General features: G+C 43.2%; 1 protein-coding gene across 1 annotated transcript in view; it reads right to left on the minus strand.

The window, feature by feature from the left end:
- Positions 1 to 923: 923 nt before the first annotated feature.
- The window catches only part of RET (ret proto-oncogene), a 143,951-nt gene continuing 125,753 nt past the window's right edge, over positions 924 to 19,121 (minus strand). Inside the window, exons 16-20 of the mRNA XM_087702422.1 lie at positions 19,021 to 19,091; positions 13,786 to 13,923; positions 11,021 to 11,120; positions 5,431 to 5,578; positions 924 to 3,284 (exon numbers count right to left, since the gene is read on the minus strand). Coding sequence (XP_087558548.1) covers positions 3,133 to 3,284; positions 5,431 to 5,578; positions 11,021 to 11,120; positions 13,786 to 13,923; positions 19,021 to 19,091 — 609 coding nt within the window. The 3' untranslated portion in view covers positions 924 to 3,132. The remainder of the gene's footprint in view (positions 3,285 to 5,430; positions 5,579 to 11,020; positions 11,121 to 13,785; positions 13,924 to 19,020; positions 19,092 to 19,121) is intronic.

Below are 19,121 nucleotides of genomic sequence, written 5' to 3' on the forward strand. Positions count from 1 at the left end.
AACTAGAAAAAGACAATGGGTCAATGGCAGAAAGACCAGCTATTTTGGTCACAATAATCGCTGGTCAGTCACCTTTACCATTGCTCCACAGCTAATAACAGGAAAGCTGTGTAAAAGGCCTGGATTGATCTGCTTTTTAGAAGGTACTCAATTAAGGGAAAATAATCGGTGTTTCCTCATTCTCAATCCTTTTATCTTTTCTTGGCTTTATACGGACTAATATTGGAAGCCAACATTGCTGGCTTGTTAGGTACAGAAACAGGGTATGATTGCCACCCTCCAGAACATAATTTCATGCATTGTGTAGAACAGCCAACCGTGATGAAAACTGCTCAACACTGATCTAGTTGGATCCAATTGGTTTCTAATCAGATTCTGCTGACAGGACTTTTATTGTTTTGGCCTGCCACCTACAGGTAGTCCTCAACCTACGGCCACAACGGAGCCTCAAAATTTCTGCTCTTAAGTGAGACATCTGTTAAGTGAGTTTTGCCCCCTTTTTTTACGACCTTCCTTTCCGCCGTTGTTGAGTGAATCTCCGCAGTCGACAAGGTAGTCACCTGGTTGTTAAGTGAATCTGGCGTCCCCGCTGACTTTGCTTGTCGCAAAACGGGATTGCATGACCTCGGGACGCAGCAACCATCGTAAGTATGAACCGGTTGCCAAGCTGGATGAATTTTGATCATATGTTCATGGGGAATGTTGCAAAGGTAACTGTGAAAAACAGCCACAGGCCACATGTTTCAGTGCTGTTGTTAACTTTGAACAGTGACTAAATGAAATGTTGTAAGTCGGGGACTACTATACGGTGCAATTTCTTCCTTTGGCCCAAACTGGACAATCCTCAAGGGCTCCATTTTATGATGGGTACATTTCAGTCATTGCAGAACTTCTGGCTGAACTCCAAAGAATTATTAAAACTCCAACATTTACATATTTTATTATTATTATTATTTGAGATGACTGCTTGTTACAGGATACTGACAGCTGTTGGACATCTGTGTACACAGATACATTTTTTTCCTTGTAAACACAAATGCATAATATCATAATTTACAGAACAGAAATTGTCCTCCTGTTCTTTCATCTGAAAAGTAGCTTATTTGGAAACCAAGTTATCCTAAGGAGGTGTTCAGCCCTCTGGTGTGATTGTGTTTTTGGCAATCTGACTCATGATTTCTGAAATAATTGGAGCACATACAGGAGAGGCACACAATTACTCAGCTGAAACCTAAGAGATGGGATGAGCAATGCTTTGGTATATTTTCAATATGCAGGAGTATCCCAAAAGGATAAAAATGTTGGATTAACATTCCAGCATTCTTTAGAAATTGTTGAAACGACGAACAAAAACAAACAAACACAATCATGTAATGCACTTTCTGCGTTGCAAGAAAGCTCTGTAAAAGTCAGCCCGCTTCCAAAAACACTGTGCCAAAATTGAAAACATCACATCTGGTTTTAGCTTTAACTCTTTGGAAAAAGACAACAACCTTAGACATATTTTTTTTTGCTACATGGACGGGAGGAGGAAAAAACACAAACACAGAGAGAATAAAGATTAAATATGAGACAAGGAGTGTGTACCGTATTCACACATTTCACACACAAACAGGAATCATATAAATAAAAATGTCTGTTGGGGCTAATAGCAGATCCAACACTCATTTTCGGTTACCTTTGGTTTTCACAGTTACTGGGAATGCCACCTTCCCCTCTCCAACTATGTGTCTTCATCACAACTGAACAATTTGTGGTTACTAATGAACTGTGGTTAACGTAACCAAGATTTCTGCTTTAACGAGGTTCGGACTATAGAATAGGAAGAGAATGATGCTGTACCATCAAGTCAGTGTCAATTCTTCATGACCAACAAGATTGTCTCTGAGAGTATCTATCCTGGTGTTTCAACAGTGAGATTTGAAAAATCCTTGTTAATATTAACTAAAGACAGAGAACCGTAACAGTTTAAATGAAACTAAAAGTGGAAGGCAGAAATTTGGTCTAAGGAAGGGAAAGACTTGGAGATACAAATGATGCATTTGAAGTTTATTCGCCACGGTTAAGAGGGAATCCGTCCCGGATGTGGGTGACGGAAATAAAATTTTTGATGAAAGAAGTAAAAATTATGGAATAAAATTAAACTGGTTCTTTTTGTGTCAGTTTGCTTGTTTCAAAACATCTGGAGCCCACGTTAAGATAACCACAGAAGGAATGTGATGGAAAACAAATTATATTGGGTGGGTATTCTAAGATTCTCTATTCTAGTTTCTAAGATATCAAAGTTTTCTATTGTGCTAACGGTAAGGACAATTTAACCCTGATTTTTTTTGTTTTTCTTTTCTTTTTTTTTAAAAAAAGAACACTTATTTTCCCCATAACCACAGAACAGTACATTACTACAGGTTTTCAAAATTTCGTTTTTTGTTCCGTTATCCCAAATCAATTTCCTACTGCCAATTCAATGCGAATGCTTAACGTGAGATTAAGCTGATGCGGTTTTTTTTGGGGGAAAAATAGACAAGTGCTTTCCCACTTTGTGCTTCTTGCTTTAATTTGCCTGTTTCTTAACAACGACCACAGGGAAGAGAAGTCGCTAGTGAAACCAAAGGCTTTCGCTCCCCGCCCCCATAAAACAGCTGTTTCAGGAATGCGACATTATTCGGAACAAGAAATCCAGCCGCTGCATCAAATATGAATTCTTGGAGAACACTTTGAGGCAAAAAAGAAAAGAAAAAAAGTCTAAAATAGTTACAGGCATCTGCCAGAGAGGAGATCAAGGGGACTCAAAATGGCAGCCTTTGGACCATGTCATCGTGGCAACCATCTTAGTCTGTTTCACCCCTCTTTTAATGCCACGTTTAGGACTTTAGAGAGTTGGGACCAAAGTGTTCACGATCAGAGAAGGGAAACCGGGAGGACACATTTTAGAAACCAAAAAGCAGATTGAAATTTAAGTAAATTTCAAAAGTAAAGGGAACGTTTTTCCCCATCCTTGACATTCCTGTTTGCTTCAACCAGTTGTTGCTACTCAAAGAACGAGCTGGGGGGGGGGGGGGAGTCAACTCTTTGGACACGGGGAGGGGGGCTCCTTCCTGCATCGGTTACCTTCCACCAAGTAATTGTTAACTATCAAACTCTGTCCATAAATTTGGTCGCTGAGGGTGAAACCATCCAGTTAGCATAAACACTATCATTTGCATATCTTGAAAACACAGCCTTAGGCCCATCGCTTCTGGCAAGTGGAACAGGGCTCTCTTCGGGCCAGTTCGGGTATGACATGCCTAAAAATGAAAACAGATAATTTTTTCTGCACTGAAGAACCAACACTTCATGTGCAGACAGTAAGGCCCTTGGCAAAACTCCCTTCGCAAATTGCAAGCCAAATGACAGGACGAGCCCTCGCCTCCCCAAGGAACTCCCAATGTGTTTCCCAGGGAACTGGGACCCAAAGCTAAAACTCACAAAAAAATAGGAACTTCGCTGCAGCCTGCTCAAATGTTTGCTCTTTTTACAATTTGAGAATGTTATGTTTTTAAAGGTAAAGGTTCCCCTCGCACATATGTGCTAGTCGTTCCCGACTCTAGGGGGCAGTGCTCATCTCCGTTTCAGAGCCAAAGAGCCAGCGCTGTCCGAAGATATCGCCGTGGTCATGTGGCCGGCATGACTAGACTTCGAAGACGCATGGAGCGCTGTTACCTTCCCACCAAAGGTGGTACCTATTTTTCTACTTGCATTTTTATGTGCTTTCGAACTGCTAGGTTGGCAGAAGCTGGGATAAGTAACGGGAGCTCACTCCGTTACGCGGCGCTAGGGATTTGAACCGCTGAACTGGCAACTTTTCTGATTGGCAAACTCAGTGTCTTAGCCACTGACCCACCGCGTCCCGCGTTACATTTTTAGGGGAATGCAAAAAAAAAAGAGAGAGAGAGAGGTTCTTGTAAGTGAGGGTTCCTGTGGCATAAACAACAATAAATCTCACAATTTGAAAAAAAGATTGAAAGTTTTGGCATGCATTGTTTTCAATCAAAGACACTGATGGACGGAGGAAGGAAGATTTATTTGTGTGTTTACAGGCACACATGTCAAGGTATATAAATATGTCTGAGAGCCTGGAACATACTCCATAAGGCCACTGAAACGGATATAAACCAAAACTTGATTCTGGCTTTTCGTAAATGGCTTAATTTGATGTTTGTCTTTTTTTAAAAAAAATTAACTTGTAAGGTGCTTCGAGTGGTTTTGGAATTGGGCAGCGGCAATAATAATGCCAAGCCCAATTCCTTGAACCCATCAAGTCTAAGATTCTTGTAAATGAAATACTAAATCAAGATTCTTATAGGGAATCTAATCATGCCCGTTGGAGTCACTGTTCCCACCCACTTCCCCCAAAACAGTTCCTGGATTTCAAAAACAGGATTAACTTGGCATGAAAACTATTTTAAGAGCCCAGCTACGAATTTAAGAACGGGGGCTCGTGACAAATGAATGGAAAGGCATGGCTTGAATTAAAGTCATTTCAAGGCCTTGATGGCATGTGCAACATTTAATTAGGAGACCAAAAATGAAGGAGTTTTGGCAAGATTTGTCTTTACTGTCTATCTCACCACCACAATATCAAAGCACATTCCTTCTAAGACACTTGCAACCACATTCAAAACAAGGGTGTAGAGGCTAACATTTTCATGGAAAAAAAACAAAACAAACCCCAAAGCATGTGAAAACAGCAATGGTTGTTTTCGTGGGATCGGAGTCTTTCAGCTCTCCCCCACCTCAGACCCATCTGAAAAATCCCGTAACTCAGTAAGCAGGCGTGACTGTAGAGAAACATAATATATATATACAAGGCAACATTTCTGACTGTGGACTCCATCCGAATCCAAAAATGGGAGCGGACTCTACAAATGATGAAGAGGACGATCCAAACTTTTAAGCCGTAAAAAAGTGATGCTGTTTTTGACAGAAGACACCACCTCCAAAAAACAAAAATGGGATTTAAATTCTCCAACCCGACATACACAAAAAAGGATAATTTTAATTGGATAATGGCTAGCATATTTTTTTTAAACTTCCCCTGAGAATGCTTCCCTGATTCTAGGATATTTGTCTTTCTTAGGCTACATATCTATATCCAGATATATAGATATAGAAGGATAGGTTGCACGTTTTCACATCCTTTAAATGTTTTTGTTATTGTTGAACACAGCTGTAAAAGACGGCTAAAGGAACAGAGCTTGACAAGAAATGAAGAGAAAAAAAAAGAAGAGGGGAGGTTGTTAAAAACTTGCCAAGCAAAGTTTGATTGGTTTCATACCAACAAATAATACTCAGAAGGGCATTACAGAGAGCGTGAGGATAGTGCAGAAGAGAAATCAGTTTTGGGAGGTTGTGTGTGTGGCTAGAATCTAGTAAATGCATGTGAAATTCTACCATAGAGTTTGTTTTCAATCCATGTGGAAGGAAGTGTTCGAGGGAGGGGAACATTATTACAATCCACAAGGGGCATCTCTTCTTCCGAGAGTCCATCATCGTAAAGCAGAGAGTCCGAAGGAGTGGAAGCGGCCAGATCTAAATAGTCCTAAGCCAATAAAAGAGAAAGAGGGTTAAGGACAGAGGCCTTTGGGTCTCCGTTCAAGTCAAGACGATCATCCCGAAGGACCCAAAATGTCAAAACTCAAAACAACCAGATCCACACGGGTAGAGTTCAAGCTAACTACTTCATTGCATTCGGCCTATAATACAGGAATCTCCCGAAAACTGATTGTCTTCCCTTGGGAATGGATAGATAAAAGTTCCATGAAGGTACTAGCTCTCTCGCAGCTGCACAACGATTCAAGACTAATTCCCTGCTTGAGCCCTCTTCCCTGTCTGGCTGGGCATTTTTCCATAAAAACTCAGTTTGGAGAAATTTAGAATATTTTTATCATCTGGAAAACGAGCAGCCCTGGAGATATTTTTCCTTGGAATCAGCCCAATTCATGTTTCCTTAGATATCTGCTCAAGTTCTCCATTTCTCCTCAACTTAAGTAGAGTTCCTTGGCAACACGTTAACATCATGGGTCTGGCAAGGAACCCCTTTAGAAATCCACAGCCTTCTCATCCAGCATTATGTATCTCTTTCAGGAGACTGGCTCATTAATTTGCTACAGAAGCCTCTCTGAATAATCCTTTGTCTGAAATTATGGAGATTTTTTTTTTTCAGAAGGACTGAATTCATGCACATCTGGTACTGTTGAATATGGAGAGAAAAAACACTTCTTCCCAAGCAAATCATGTGCTTTGCATTCATTTGAACCTTCACTAAACAGCTCTGGTGCAAATTCAACGGCTATCGTGTGATCCCATTACAGCTCAACATCATGTGGATTTAATCTTATTGCAAGATACAGTCTTCTAATAAAATTGCACCGTATTTAAAAAAACAGCAAAGCAAGGCTTTGTGTACTTACACAATCTACGGAAAGGAGAAAGCCATTTGCAAGTTTTGGGGGATCCCAAGATCAGCAGAATTGCACCAACCCTTGTAGATATGTCCTACAATTTCTCAAATTTTCTTCCCCAGGGAGACAAGTTCATTTAAATTTTATTCCAAAGGTTCCTGAGAACGTTTTTTTTTTACATTTATGTTGATTCTGTTTGGGAATTTATTTTCTTGTAGTAGGTAGTGATGGCTTTATTATCTTTTAGGACAGTGGTCACCAACTGGTGGTCCGTGGACTACTAGTGGTTCACAAGAAAATTTTTGTGGTCCGCAGAAAAATTATTTGCATTTTTTTATTGTGCTAAATTAGGGGTCTTTAAATTATGGTCCCTGGGACGGATCCGTGCAATGAACGCTTGTGTTGCTGCAGTGTCTCCCTCTTTGGGGTCTTTTTGTGCGGGTCGAGGGGGGGCAGAAATTCCAACTTGAAGTCTGTTTCAGCTTCCTGGTGCAGGGCCTTGGACGAAAGCTGGAGGGAAGCACCGCTAGTGGCAAAGAGCTGGAGGGCATTGTTCCAGTTGAACTGCATCATGGCCTGGAACTGGCTGACCATCTCAGCCTGCTGAGACTCCAGGCACCGGGACCTGGCCTTGCACCCCCACAGGTCTTCCCTCTGCTTGGAAAGCCTATGCTCATAGTCCTCAATGAGGTGCTTCTGCTGAGCCTCCTTTTCGGGCAGATCCAATTTGAACTGAGCCAGCTGTTTTGCCAACTGTTTCTCATGGTGGCTGCTTAGCTCCAACAACTGCTTCCTGTTGGGGCCCTAAGGAGCCCAGGCGGGCAGGCGAGGAGTGACTGGGAGGGGAGGGGCAAGTAGAAGCTGGTGAGGCGCCCCTCAATGTGAGTGATATCAAGTTGGCCACACCCACCCAGTCACATGACTACCTAGCCACACCCATCCAGACGATCATTAGGCAGATCATATTAGTGGTCCGTGGGATTTAAAAATATGAATTTAGTGGTCCCTGAGGTCTGAAAGGTTGATGATCCTGGTCATAGCAGATGCAGATGGGTGATACTGACATTTTTCTTTTATGATATCCTCTTTCCTTTATTTTTAACCTCCCCAATTCCCCACTTCCTGATCTGAGAAAGCCTGGTGTTCAAAGTGATATGTTGAAACAGAGCATTCACCCCTTGTACACTTCGTAACAATGTTCACACCCCATCTACAGATAGTCCTCGATTTAGGACCACAATTGAGCCATTTTGTTCCTAAGCAAGACCGTGGCATGACAAAACCGCGCTCGACTAAAGCACGCCCGTTTAAACCGCATTGCTGACGTCATCAGCAGGGCGACAACAGCGAGCGCGGAGAAAGAAGGGCACTTTACATAGCGCTTTGAAAGCAAGCTGATTCAAGTTAAGGTAAGGGTTAGGTTAAGGGTTAGGGTTAGGGTTATGGTTAGGGTTAGGTTAAGGGTTAGGGTTAGGGTTAGGTTTAGGGTTAGGTTAAGGGTTAGGATTAGGTTTAGCGTTAGGTTAAGGGTTAGGTTTAGGGTTAGGTTTAGGTTTAGGGGTTAATTTTAGGTTTAGCTTTTACAGCGTGCTTTTTTCTCCGTGCTGTTGTCGCACTGTGATGACGTCAGCTACGCGGTTTCGTCGAGCGCCCTTTAGTCGAACGCGGTTTTGTGGTGGAACCAAGCAAGATGGTTGTTACGTGAGTTTTGCCCCATGGCGTGTGATATTATTGTTGCCAGAGTGGGGGGTGGTTGGGGTTATTATATTATTTTATTAATTTATTATGTGTCAAACTTGATTTCATTGAGGGCTGCATCAGGGTTGTGCCTGATGTCAGGAGGGCCGGGGTAGGCGGGGCCAGCTCAACATCATTCGTGTCAGGGGCGCCTTTGGTGGCCCAAGCGCTCTGCCAGTGAAAACGGGTTCCCAAGCTCCGTTTCCAGCTGCGATGACCTCCTGCAGGGAAAATGGAGTTCGGGAAGGCTGCATACAAGTCTCCCAACCTCTGTTTTTGCTGGCAGGGGCATTGTGGGTCGCTCCTTCACTTTTCCAAGGGAGCCCCATGGGCCAGATCTAAGCATCTCATGGGCCGGATCCAGCCCCCGGGCCTTGTGTTTGACACTGGTGAAATATATGATCTCACTTTTATTTAAACCAATACAGGTATAGTCCCCATTTAGTGATGTTCAAAGTTACAACGGCACTGTGAAAAAATGACTTATGACTGTTTCTCACACAAACAGGCTGTTGCGGCATCCCCACAATCGCGTGTTTCGAAATTCAGAAGCGTGATCCCATTTTGTGACCTTCTGACAAGCAATGCCAACCGGGAAGCGGGGAGTCACTTAACGACCATGTGACTATCTTAACAACTGCAGGGATTCCCTTAACAACTCTGGCAAGGAAAATCTTAAAATGGGGCGAAATTTCTGTGACAAACATCTCACTTTGCAACAGAGGTTTTGGGCTCAGTTGTGGCCGTTTTAAGTCGAGGAATTACCTGTACTGACTTCTCGGGATCTTGCAGCCCTGTTGACCTAACCAAAGCTGCTGCCTCCATCCAGCTTTGTTTTTCTAGAACTACCAAATCCATCCATGTTAGGATGAAGAGAAGCATCGGATTGGCTTAAGAATCTGGATCTAATTGGGACCAGCAGCTGCCAGGAGAAAACTGTGTTTCAAGACAACTCCAGATTTTGCAAAATAATATTCAAGCGCTCATGTGCCTTTTCAGAAATGCATCATTCACGGAAAGAGGTGTCTGGAATTTATATATATATAAAATATGTACATTTGTGTGTTTGTGGGTGGGTGTGTTCTAGCATAACTCTAGAATGCCTTGAGCAATTTCAACCAAACTCTCTGGAAACAAATACTGTGTGGGTAAGACACCACTTGGGGTTGCCTTAAAATGGCTTCTGCTGTACAGCGCTGTGGAGTTGCCATGGTAATGGCTTCACAGTACTCCACAAGGGGGCTCCCTCTGGTAAGGGGGAAAATTAGAAATTGCAGCAATGTTCATGGAAGGAGGGTTGGGATAAATACATACCTGGGCATCAGCTAGTAAGTTCTAAAGTTGAGATGTCAGATTGCATTATTAAATGTTTTTCTTTCCAAGAGCTACCCATTGGCTCTTTAAATACCCGTTGATTTACTTTTACTTATACATTTCCTAAGTGGGGAACATTTTTTGGAGGGAATTCTACTTCCTTTATTAATGAATTTAATTTTCTTTCAAAGCAAGGAACATGGCTTTGCCTCAAAAGAAAATGCTTTCTAATGCATGATTAGAAGGAGTTCGATCTTGACCGGCCTCAAGGTTGACTCAGCCTTCCGTCCTTCCGAGGTCGGTAAAATGAGGATCAAGATTGTTGGGGGTGATATGCTGACTCTGTAAACTGCTTAGAGAGGATTATAAAGCAGGGGTGAAATCCACTTAACTTTGCTACGGGTTCGGCTCACTTCGCTCACAGGCACCACCTTTGTGCATGTGCAGGACCTTCCGCGCATGCGCAGAGCGACAAAATGATGTTCAGGTGGGTGGGCAGAGCCTGCTACCAAATGCGCCTGCAAAGGTAAGCGAACAGCGAGTGGGAGAATCTGCTGTGCTACGTGATTTAGATGAACTAGAAAACAGGAAATCCTGCTTTCTAGCTAATATAAATCACACGTCATAGCTGATCATTGGAAAAACCGGTTCGCCTGAACTGGTAGCATTTTTTTTACTGCTGGTTCGGGAGAACCGCTGGCATCTTTACTACCGGTTCGGCTGAACTGGTCCAAACCGGTAGCATTTCACTATTGCTATAAAGCATCATGAAGCGGTATATAAGTCTAAGTGCTATAGCTATTGACTCGGCCTTCCATCCTTCTGAGGTCGGTAAAACAAGGACCCAGATTGTTGGGGGCAATAGGCTGACTTTGTAAACCGCTTAGAGAGGGTTGTAAAGCACTGTAAAGTGGTATATAAGTCTAAGGGCTATTACTATTGACTCAGCCTTCCATCCTTCCAAAGTCAATGAAATGAGGACCCAGATTGTTGGGGAGAAATATGCCGACTCTCTAAACCATTTAGAAAGGGCTGTAAAGCACTGTGAAGTGGTATATAAGTACTATTGCTATGATGCAGGCATTTTCAAACACCTGTTGAGATGAATCCCCATTTCATACTTCCGAAAGATGTCCAAAGAGATGCTAGATAGGTTGTGCAAAATGGCCTTTGTTTCGTGAACTTGTGTTTACAATTACGCTGCTTCCTTTAAATTAAACAGCAATAGTTGATTATTATAATCAGAGCTGCCCCACGCATGTGTACACAAAAGCATTTTGCACTCTGCAATTTCTATCTGACCTCAAATGTTTTCTTAATCTAAGTAACTGTGGCACGTCTAATCCCAGGTGATTAACTAGGCTTTTCCCCCTTCCTGCCTTTCAAATATCCTTTCTTTAAATCTCTCCTTGAACAAGTTCTTTTTAAATGTGACCAAAGGAGAATAAAGACTCCAAAGAGAAACCAAGTACCAATCACCTCCACCACACATACCTATGTAGCTGTAATGAATTTTGTAAGGTTCTTACCCGGCTTTTGACCATCATTTTTTCTAATTCTTTACTGATCTCAGCAAACGTTGGCCTCTTATCTGGTTCCTGTTTCCAGCAGTGAAGCATCAAATTGTACCTTGAAGAAAACAAGCAAACTTTGAATCTTCAAATGAAAAGGAGGAAGGGCAGGAGGAGGGAGGGGAGGGAGAAGAGGGGAAGAGGGAGGAGGAGGAGGAGGAGGAGGAGGAGGAGAAGAAGGAGAAAGAGGAGGAGAAAGAAGAGGAGGAAGAAGAAAAAGAGGAGGAAGAGAAGAAGAGGAGGAGGACGAAGAAGAGAAGAAGAGGAGGAGGAATAATTCCCGGATTCCAACATTTCTGTTTTGTGAAGGTGGTATTGGAATCTACTGGAATGGGGCACCCTATAAAATAAGCAATCACAAGTCTCTGTTCTGAACCCCCCCCTCCAAAAGCTTTAGGGAGAAAGCCAATAGATTTCTCCAACCTATGCATATCCATGCGTGAAGATTGATGATGCACTTTGGCTTAACTGCATTAATTCAACAAATTCATACCCAACTTTTCAACAGGCTGAAAGCTTAAAATGTTGCAAAGAATATAAAAACAATGAAAAGGGCTTCCTCTCTCATCAGCCCTGTAGCTATTCTTTTTTCATCTCAGGTAAAGCCTGGTGGCCTTCAAGAAAACTCCAAGGGAGAGGCAAAGCATAGGTTTTTTTTCCCCTGCAAAAGGACCATATATCTGGGCTGCAAAATCACGGATGACCATTTCTGTGTCAGACCTGGAAGCCATCTTTTACATTGGGCCTTCAGGCCTGCCACAATTTCTACTGTGGGGAAAATGGGAGGGGGGATTATATGGAGTATGGGAGATATATAATCTAAATAACATTCCTTTCTTAGAGAGTCAAGGACATCTTGCCCTGCAGTTGCGATGGTATGAGTGGGAGGCATTTCCAATTTTGGATGGTGCCTGATTGGGCCATGTGATGGGCATGTAGGTGCTGGGCAGGGACTTGAACTTTCAGTTGGGTGGGGGAAACCTGGAAGCTTTCATATTCGGGTTTTCCCAGAGGTGCCAATATGACATCTCTAATGAAATGGAACTTTGAGGAAAAACTCAAGCCTCGGAGTCTTCTTTCATTGGGGGTCTTACTTGGAACACTGACATTCTGTATTTCTTTGTTGTCAACCTAGTATTTCTCTTAATTTTGCAAGCTGGGTATGGCAGACCCTTCAATGCAAGCAATAGCTGAAGAAGAGACTGGATAATATAATTATGGGTCAGGGTCTTAAGGATTAGACCAGGGTCTCCCAATCATGAAATATGCACACCTGTTTTCCTGAACCATTAAAATTCTCAACCATGGACATCTTCAATAACGGAATTCAAGTTCATCTTTAGAACTACCCAACAGAAGACAATGTTTCTGGCTCGGGACTGAACTGTGGACTTCTGAGCTTGGTTGTTTTCTTGAAGACGTTTCATTACCAAACCAGGTAACGTCTTCAGTGCACATCTTCAATCTAACCTTTGCCAGACCAATTCTTGAATACAGCCCGTCTGCTTGGAATCCACACTGTATATCGGACATTAATATGATTGAGCGGGTCCAGAGATATTTCACGAGAAGAGTCCTCCACTCCTCTACTCACAATAGAATCCCTTATGCTACCAGCCTTCAAATTTTGAGCTTGGACAGTCTGGAACTGCGCCGCTTGTGGTCTGATCTAAGCATAGTACACAAAATTGTCTGCTACAACATCTTGCCTGTCAGGGACTACTTCAATTTCAACCACAATAATACACGGGCAAACAATTGATACAAACGCAAGGTGAACCGCTTCAAACTCGATTGTAGAAAATACGACTTCAGCAACAGAGGGGTCAACACCTGGAATGCTCTACCCGACTCTGTTGTTACAGCCTCAAACCCTCACAGCTTCAACCTCAAACTGTCTACTCTGGACCTCACCCCATTCATAAGAGGTCCGTAAAGGGGGCGTGCATAAGCACAACAGCGTGCCTACCGCCCCTGTCTTACTGTATCTATACTTACTTCCTTTGTTCATGTCTATGTTCATACCTATACTTGTTATCTTGTACTTGTTTCACAAATATATAAATAAATAAAGAAGATATTACGTAATTGTGCAATAAAATGTCTGCAAGAGAACAACCAAGCAGAGAGAGCATCAAGGGCTCCACATCTAGAAGTTGCTGAGATGAGGAAACTGAATTCGATGAGCCAGTTCATCGTCCTTCCTGTGCTCCACCAGACCTTCATCCTTTTGGGATTATGGTTAAAAGTTAAAGGCTCTCCATGTTTGAGTTTCTCCTCAAAGGGGAGGAAAACAATAACTCCTAGACAGTAACACCTAGACACCACCCCACCACTCCCAGGAGTCCCTACGTGGCCCGTTTTGCATGCAGGTAAGTGCAGGGCGCACACGGACGCTCGAGGAGGGCAAGAAATGGGCCTATCAGAATTTCGGGAAGGCCGGAAACAGACCAGTATCCAGCCTCCAGAGCCTGGGGAGGCCATTTTCGCCCTCCCGGAGGCTCGAAGAAAACCTCTGGGGCCCACACACACCATGGTGTAGGAGGCTGACTAAGCCACGCCCACCATCACCACGCCCACCCAGCAACAAGGCAGAAAACCTCTTGCTAAAATATTTGAAGTCCACCCCTGATCATATTCATCCAATTTGCAGAAAACTAAGAGAAAATAGCTGATTGTAATCCTTGGGCTGGATATGATCCTTCTGATCTGAGGTTACTTACATCTCCTCACTGCAGTTTTCCGGTTTCTCCATTCTATAGCCAGTTTTTAAGAGGTTAAACAGCCTCTCTGGAGCAATTCCTGGATATGGATTACCTCCGAGGGTCACAATTTCCCATAACAGCACTCCAAATGACCATCTAAGGGGGATTTTTTTTAAAAAAAAAAAAAAACAGAAGCCGTTATTTCCGCAGACAAAGAAACCTTGCACAATACCCCAAAAGAACTGAGGACAGAGACATTTGAAGAGAATTTCTGTTTTTTTCTGGCCAGCTCTCCGAATATTCTTTCTTACAATCAAATATCGAGTGGCAAAGGACCGGCTGTAGCAAAATTTCACCAAAAAAAGAGTTTTTGCAAGTCTGCTGAGCTGTTGTAGAATCACAAATATAAGAAGCTTTTTTTTAAAAGTATATAATTTTGGCTCTCAGATAAACTTAAATTTAGTGATCACCAAGAGCAGGGGTGTCAAAATGGATTTCTTCAAGGGCTGGATCAGCATTGTCATTCTCCATAGGCCAGTGGGGGGGGGTGTTGTGGCGGGAGGGGGAAATAAATGGATGCCTCCTGCAGCAGCATCCTGCTGGCCCAAATGGGTGCGACCCATTTTCGGCCTGCACGGCCTCCTGCAGCACTTTACCAGACAAAGGGGGGCACAGGAGACCGTCTGTGGCCCCTCTGTGCCTTGTTTTTGCCCTCCATGGTGTCCAGCAGCATTATGCCAGCTAACAATGGGCCAAGCAGGGGCCGCCCAGGGGTTTTGCCGGGGAAAGGCATTATGGGCTGGTCCTTTGATATTTCCAGCACCATACAGGCCAGATCCGGCCCATGGGCCTTGAGTTTGACACCTTGATCTACCGTGTTTTCCCCAAAATAAGACAGGGTCTTATTTCTTTTGACCCCTGAAATAAGCACTTGGCCTTATTTTTGGGAAGGTCTTATTATTTTTGAGGTGCAGGAGGCAGCACGTGTGGTCACCTCATGGCTGCTGCTGTGTTGCAATATTTTTGGGGAGGGATTACTTTTGGGGAAGGGCTTATTTTTGGAAGGGCTTATTTTAGTGCATGCGCTCAAAAGCCCGATTGGGCTTATTATCCAGAAGGTCTTTTTTCCAGGGAAACAGGGTAGAAGATTGTATATGGTCCTTGGCGCTCTCTGAACTCACTGCAGGGATGCTTGAGTCTACCAATACTCCATGTACACCTTAAACTTATTTGCTGCAGCCTTATATATTTGTCAGGCAGCACTGAACAAGAGAGGACTTGTTTTGCTGGATCAAACCTAAGGTTTATCTATTGCAGCTAAAGAATTTCATAATTGCAGACCATGAAGGAATCTATTCTTCATCCAGGGTCGTCTTCTTCAGTGGGTGCAGATTCTACAGAAGATCACAGAGCTATTTTTTTTTAATGCATGGGTTTTGTAGCTAGAAGTATTTGGTATGTCTAGTTTAATGAAAAGAAGAACCAGGGGTCACATGATAGCAGTCTTGCAATATCTATGAGGCAGGGGTCGGTTGCTCACAGCATTACTACCTGTTTGGTATGCAAATGTTTTTGCTCCGCACACATGTGCATTTGCACCTAAAAAGATCTGCGCATGTGCAAAATGTTAAAAAAGGGGGGGAAACATGTTGTGACTCAGCAGCAGTCTTCTGTGAGTCTTTTCGGGATGCAAGATTAATTATGCAGCTGGGGCTCGTTAGGGGCATATTCTGGGGATAAAAGGACAGATGGTGCCACGCCCTAGTTGCAGGAGTCAACGTTCCTTGGTTCGTTCAACATTGATTGATCATCAGTCGTGGTTTATGTAAGATACACTTGGAGAAGTGCTTTGTTTTCTATAACCCTGATTCAAGGATACACTTGGAGAAGTGCATTGCGTTGTAAGAGTTTTTGTTTAGTATTTTGTTATCTCATCAGAGACTGTATTTATGTTATTTTTGGGCTCACAGCCAGTCTGAGCTGAGAACTGATAAAGAGAGTTCCTTTTAAGTTGTTTGCCTGTCGTCTGTTTAGCGGAGAAGGGGGGACAGAACAGAAACCCTTACACTTCTGCAATGAAAATTGTTCTGCATATGCGCAGAAACAAAAATCAAGATGGCGGCACTGTAGGAGAACCTGTTTTGGGGCATGGCAGGACCAAACCGGTAGGAAGCTACCTCTGCTATGGGGCTATACAACAAAGATGGCGGGGGATGTGGGGGGTTAACTTATTTTCCAAAGCATCTGGAGGCAGGAGAAGCAGCAATGGATGGAAACTAATCAAGGGGAGAATCAACCTGGAAATCAGGAGAAATTTCCTGATAGTTAGAACAATTAATCAACAATTAACTTGCCTCCAGAAATTGTGGGTGCTCCATCACTGGAGGTTTTCAAGACGAGATTGGACAACTTTTTGTCTGAAACGGTATAGGGTCTCCTGCTCGAGCAGGGATTAGAAGGACTCCAAGGTCCCTTCCAGCTCTGTTATTCTAGTGCTAACTATTCTAAATCATCAATTTTATTTAATACTTTTATCACTGTGTCCTGCTCTTTACTGCTGGACATACAGAAATATGGACATACTAACATTTGCTGGAGGTAAAGGTAAAGGTTCCCCTCGCACATATGTGCTGGTCGTTCTCGACTCTAGGGGGCGGTGCTCATCTCCATTTCAAAGCCAAAGAGCCAGCGCTGTCCGAAGACATTTCCGTGGCATGACAAAACACTGAAGGAACAATGTTACCTTCCCACCAAAGGTGGTATTTTTCTACTTGCATTTTTATATGCTTTCGAACTGCTAGGTTGGCAGAAGCTGCAAAAAGTAACGGGAGCTCACTCTGTTATGTGGCACTAGGGATTCGAACCACTGAACTGAAAATCTTCTGATCAACATTATATAACATTTGCTGGAGAGATGTGTCTAAATAAATGCTTATTAAATAACCCAGTTAGACTAAATTTGTAAAGCTTCTGTCATCACTTTGGGACTGTTTTTTTCTTTTCTTTTTGGCTGTTACAGTCAAAGTTGGCTACTTCCCAGCGTTCTGTGGTCTCTTCATCCCTCGCTTATTGAAATATGAGCACAAGTCTTCACTGCTGAACATCCTTCGTTTTTCTTTTGTCTGAGAGCTCTCCAAAAGCACATGAGATCCTCCAGCCAAGATGTTGTGGATTCTCGAAAGAATTGTAGCGGGTGGGAAGAGATTCAAAGGTTGTAGCCAGAAAACAAAAAATGGATAAATGTTGTAACTTCTGAAAGAAGAACTTGACAGTTGTCGCGGAAAGTTATTTTTCCCACGTGAGATGTCCTGCACGAAGAATCAGCACCATATGTTATGTTGACATTAAGATTCATTGTTCAAATTTATGCACAAGAAGGGACGCAGTGGCTCAGTGGCTAAGACGCTGAGCTTGTTGATCAGAAAGGTCGTCAGTTCAGTGGTTCGAATCCCTAGCGCCGCATAACGGAGTGAGCTCCTGTTACTTGTTCCCAGCTTCTGCCAACTTAGCAGTTCGAAAGGACGTAAAAATGCAAGTAGAAAAACGGGGAACCATCTTTGGTGGGAAGGTAACAGTGTTCCATCCGCCTTCGGCATTTAGTCATGCCGGCTACATGATCACAGAGACGTCTTCGGACAGCGCTGTCTCTTTGGCTTTGAAACAGAGATGAGCACCAGCCCCTAGAGTTGGGAACAACTAGCACATATTGTATGTTCAAGGGGAAACTTTACCTTTACTTTTATGCACAAGAATATACCCACCTTAGGTTCAATACTAAATTGGTGCTAGATAAAGTCAATGGAATGCACGAGAGGCTCAAATTAGACCATTTATGGGAACGCAAAAATTCTAGGCTGATAACTTGCTTAACTCCATCTACCGGCGCTTCCTGCTCTTCACCTACACTAGCTACCCAAATGAGTGAATGCTGAGCCTTTTTAGAAAAAAAAAAGAACAAGAGAGAATAACTTGGAAAGGACCTTGGAGGTCTTCTAGGTCAGTGTTTTTCAACCACTGTGCCGCGGCACACTAGTGTGCCGTGACATAGTGTAAGGTGTGCCGTGGGAAAATTACTTTATATATAGTCAATATAGGCACAGAGTTAAAAATTTTTAACATTTTCTAATGGTGGTGTGCCTCGTGATTTTTTTCATGAAAAAAGTGTGCCTTTGCACAAAAAGGTTGAAAAACACTGTTCTAGGTCAACCTCTTCCCCAGGCAGGAAGCCCAGAGTGTCAAACTCAAGGCGTGGGTGCTGGATCCAGCCAGTGGGGTGCTTAAATCTGGCCCATGGGGCCGCCCTGGAAACAGCGAAAAGTCCAGCCTGCAGTGCCTCTGCCAGCAAAAACCCGGGGAGTTCCGTTTTTGCTGGTAGAGGGCTGCAGGAGGTCTTCCCAGCCAAAAACGGAGCTTGCAAGGGCTGCATTTCCTGCATGCCCCGAGCTCTATTTTTGCTGGCAGAGCGTTGCAGGAGGCTGTCCAAGCCAAAAGCAGAGCTCGGGAGCCTGTTTTTGCTGGAAGAGTACTCGGGCCACCACAGCCACCTCTGATACAAGCCACACCCAACCTGACCAGCCCCAGCCCCCCACCCCTGAAGTGAAACACAACCCTGATGCAGCCCTCAATGAAATCAAGTTTGACACCCTTGCCCTATACCATTTCAGAGAGAGAGTTATTCTAAGTTGGAAACATATCCTCTTTCTCCAAGTTTCAACTTCCTTTTTTTTTAACAAAAAAGCCAGGATTTAACAAAATCTGAACAGCTAAAAGAGCTACTTTGTGCCTCTGTTGGATCAACATTGGGTATGGTCATCAGTTGGAAAAAAATCAGATTAATAGTGAATGGTCTATGAGTCAGTGTTGTTTCAGCGCTGCCATTTTCAAAATAGATGGGTTTGTTCCCTATTTTGAAATAAACCCAACTTGTTCCATATTTTGAAATGACATCATACAAGTCTGAAACGACATCATATACACCTGACATCATAACCTAAACAACACAAATTGTGTCATTTGCCTAATTCAGAACACAGTGCAAATATTCCACATCTGCAAATGTTCTCGGAATGATGTGACACAAATGGCATATTTTTGAGACCTTTATGCCATGATGACAGGGCACGCGTACTCCCCCCCCCCCCCCGTTTGCCCTAAGGATACTGCAAAGTCTCTCTTGCACAAACACCACTGATATCCATAGAGATACTGTTTGGATTTAAAGATACAAATTTCCAATAGCATAAATCAACTTACACATCACTCTGGGTCGTGTAGATGTGATCAAAGAGGGACTCTATGGCCATCCATTTTACAGGTATTCGACCCTGTTGGAAGAGAAATATGTATCTGTGTGT

This window comes from Thamnophis sirtalis, unplaced genomic scaffold, assembly GCF_051295495.1.
Source record: "Thamnophis sirtalis isolate CommonGarterSnake01/CBP01778 unplaced genomic scaffold, rThaSir2_p1.2 scaffold_15, whole genome shotgun sequence".
Taxonomy (NCBI): Eukaryota; Metazoa; Chordata; class Lepidosauria; order Squamata; family Natricidae; genus Thamnophis; species Thamnophis sirtalis.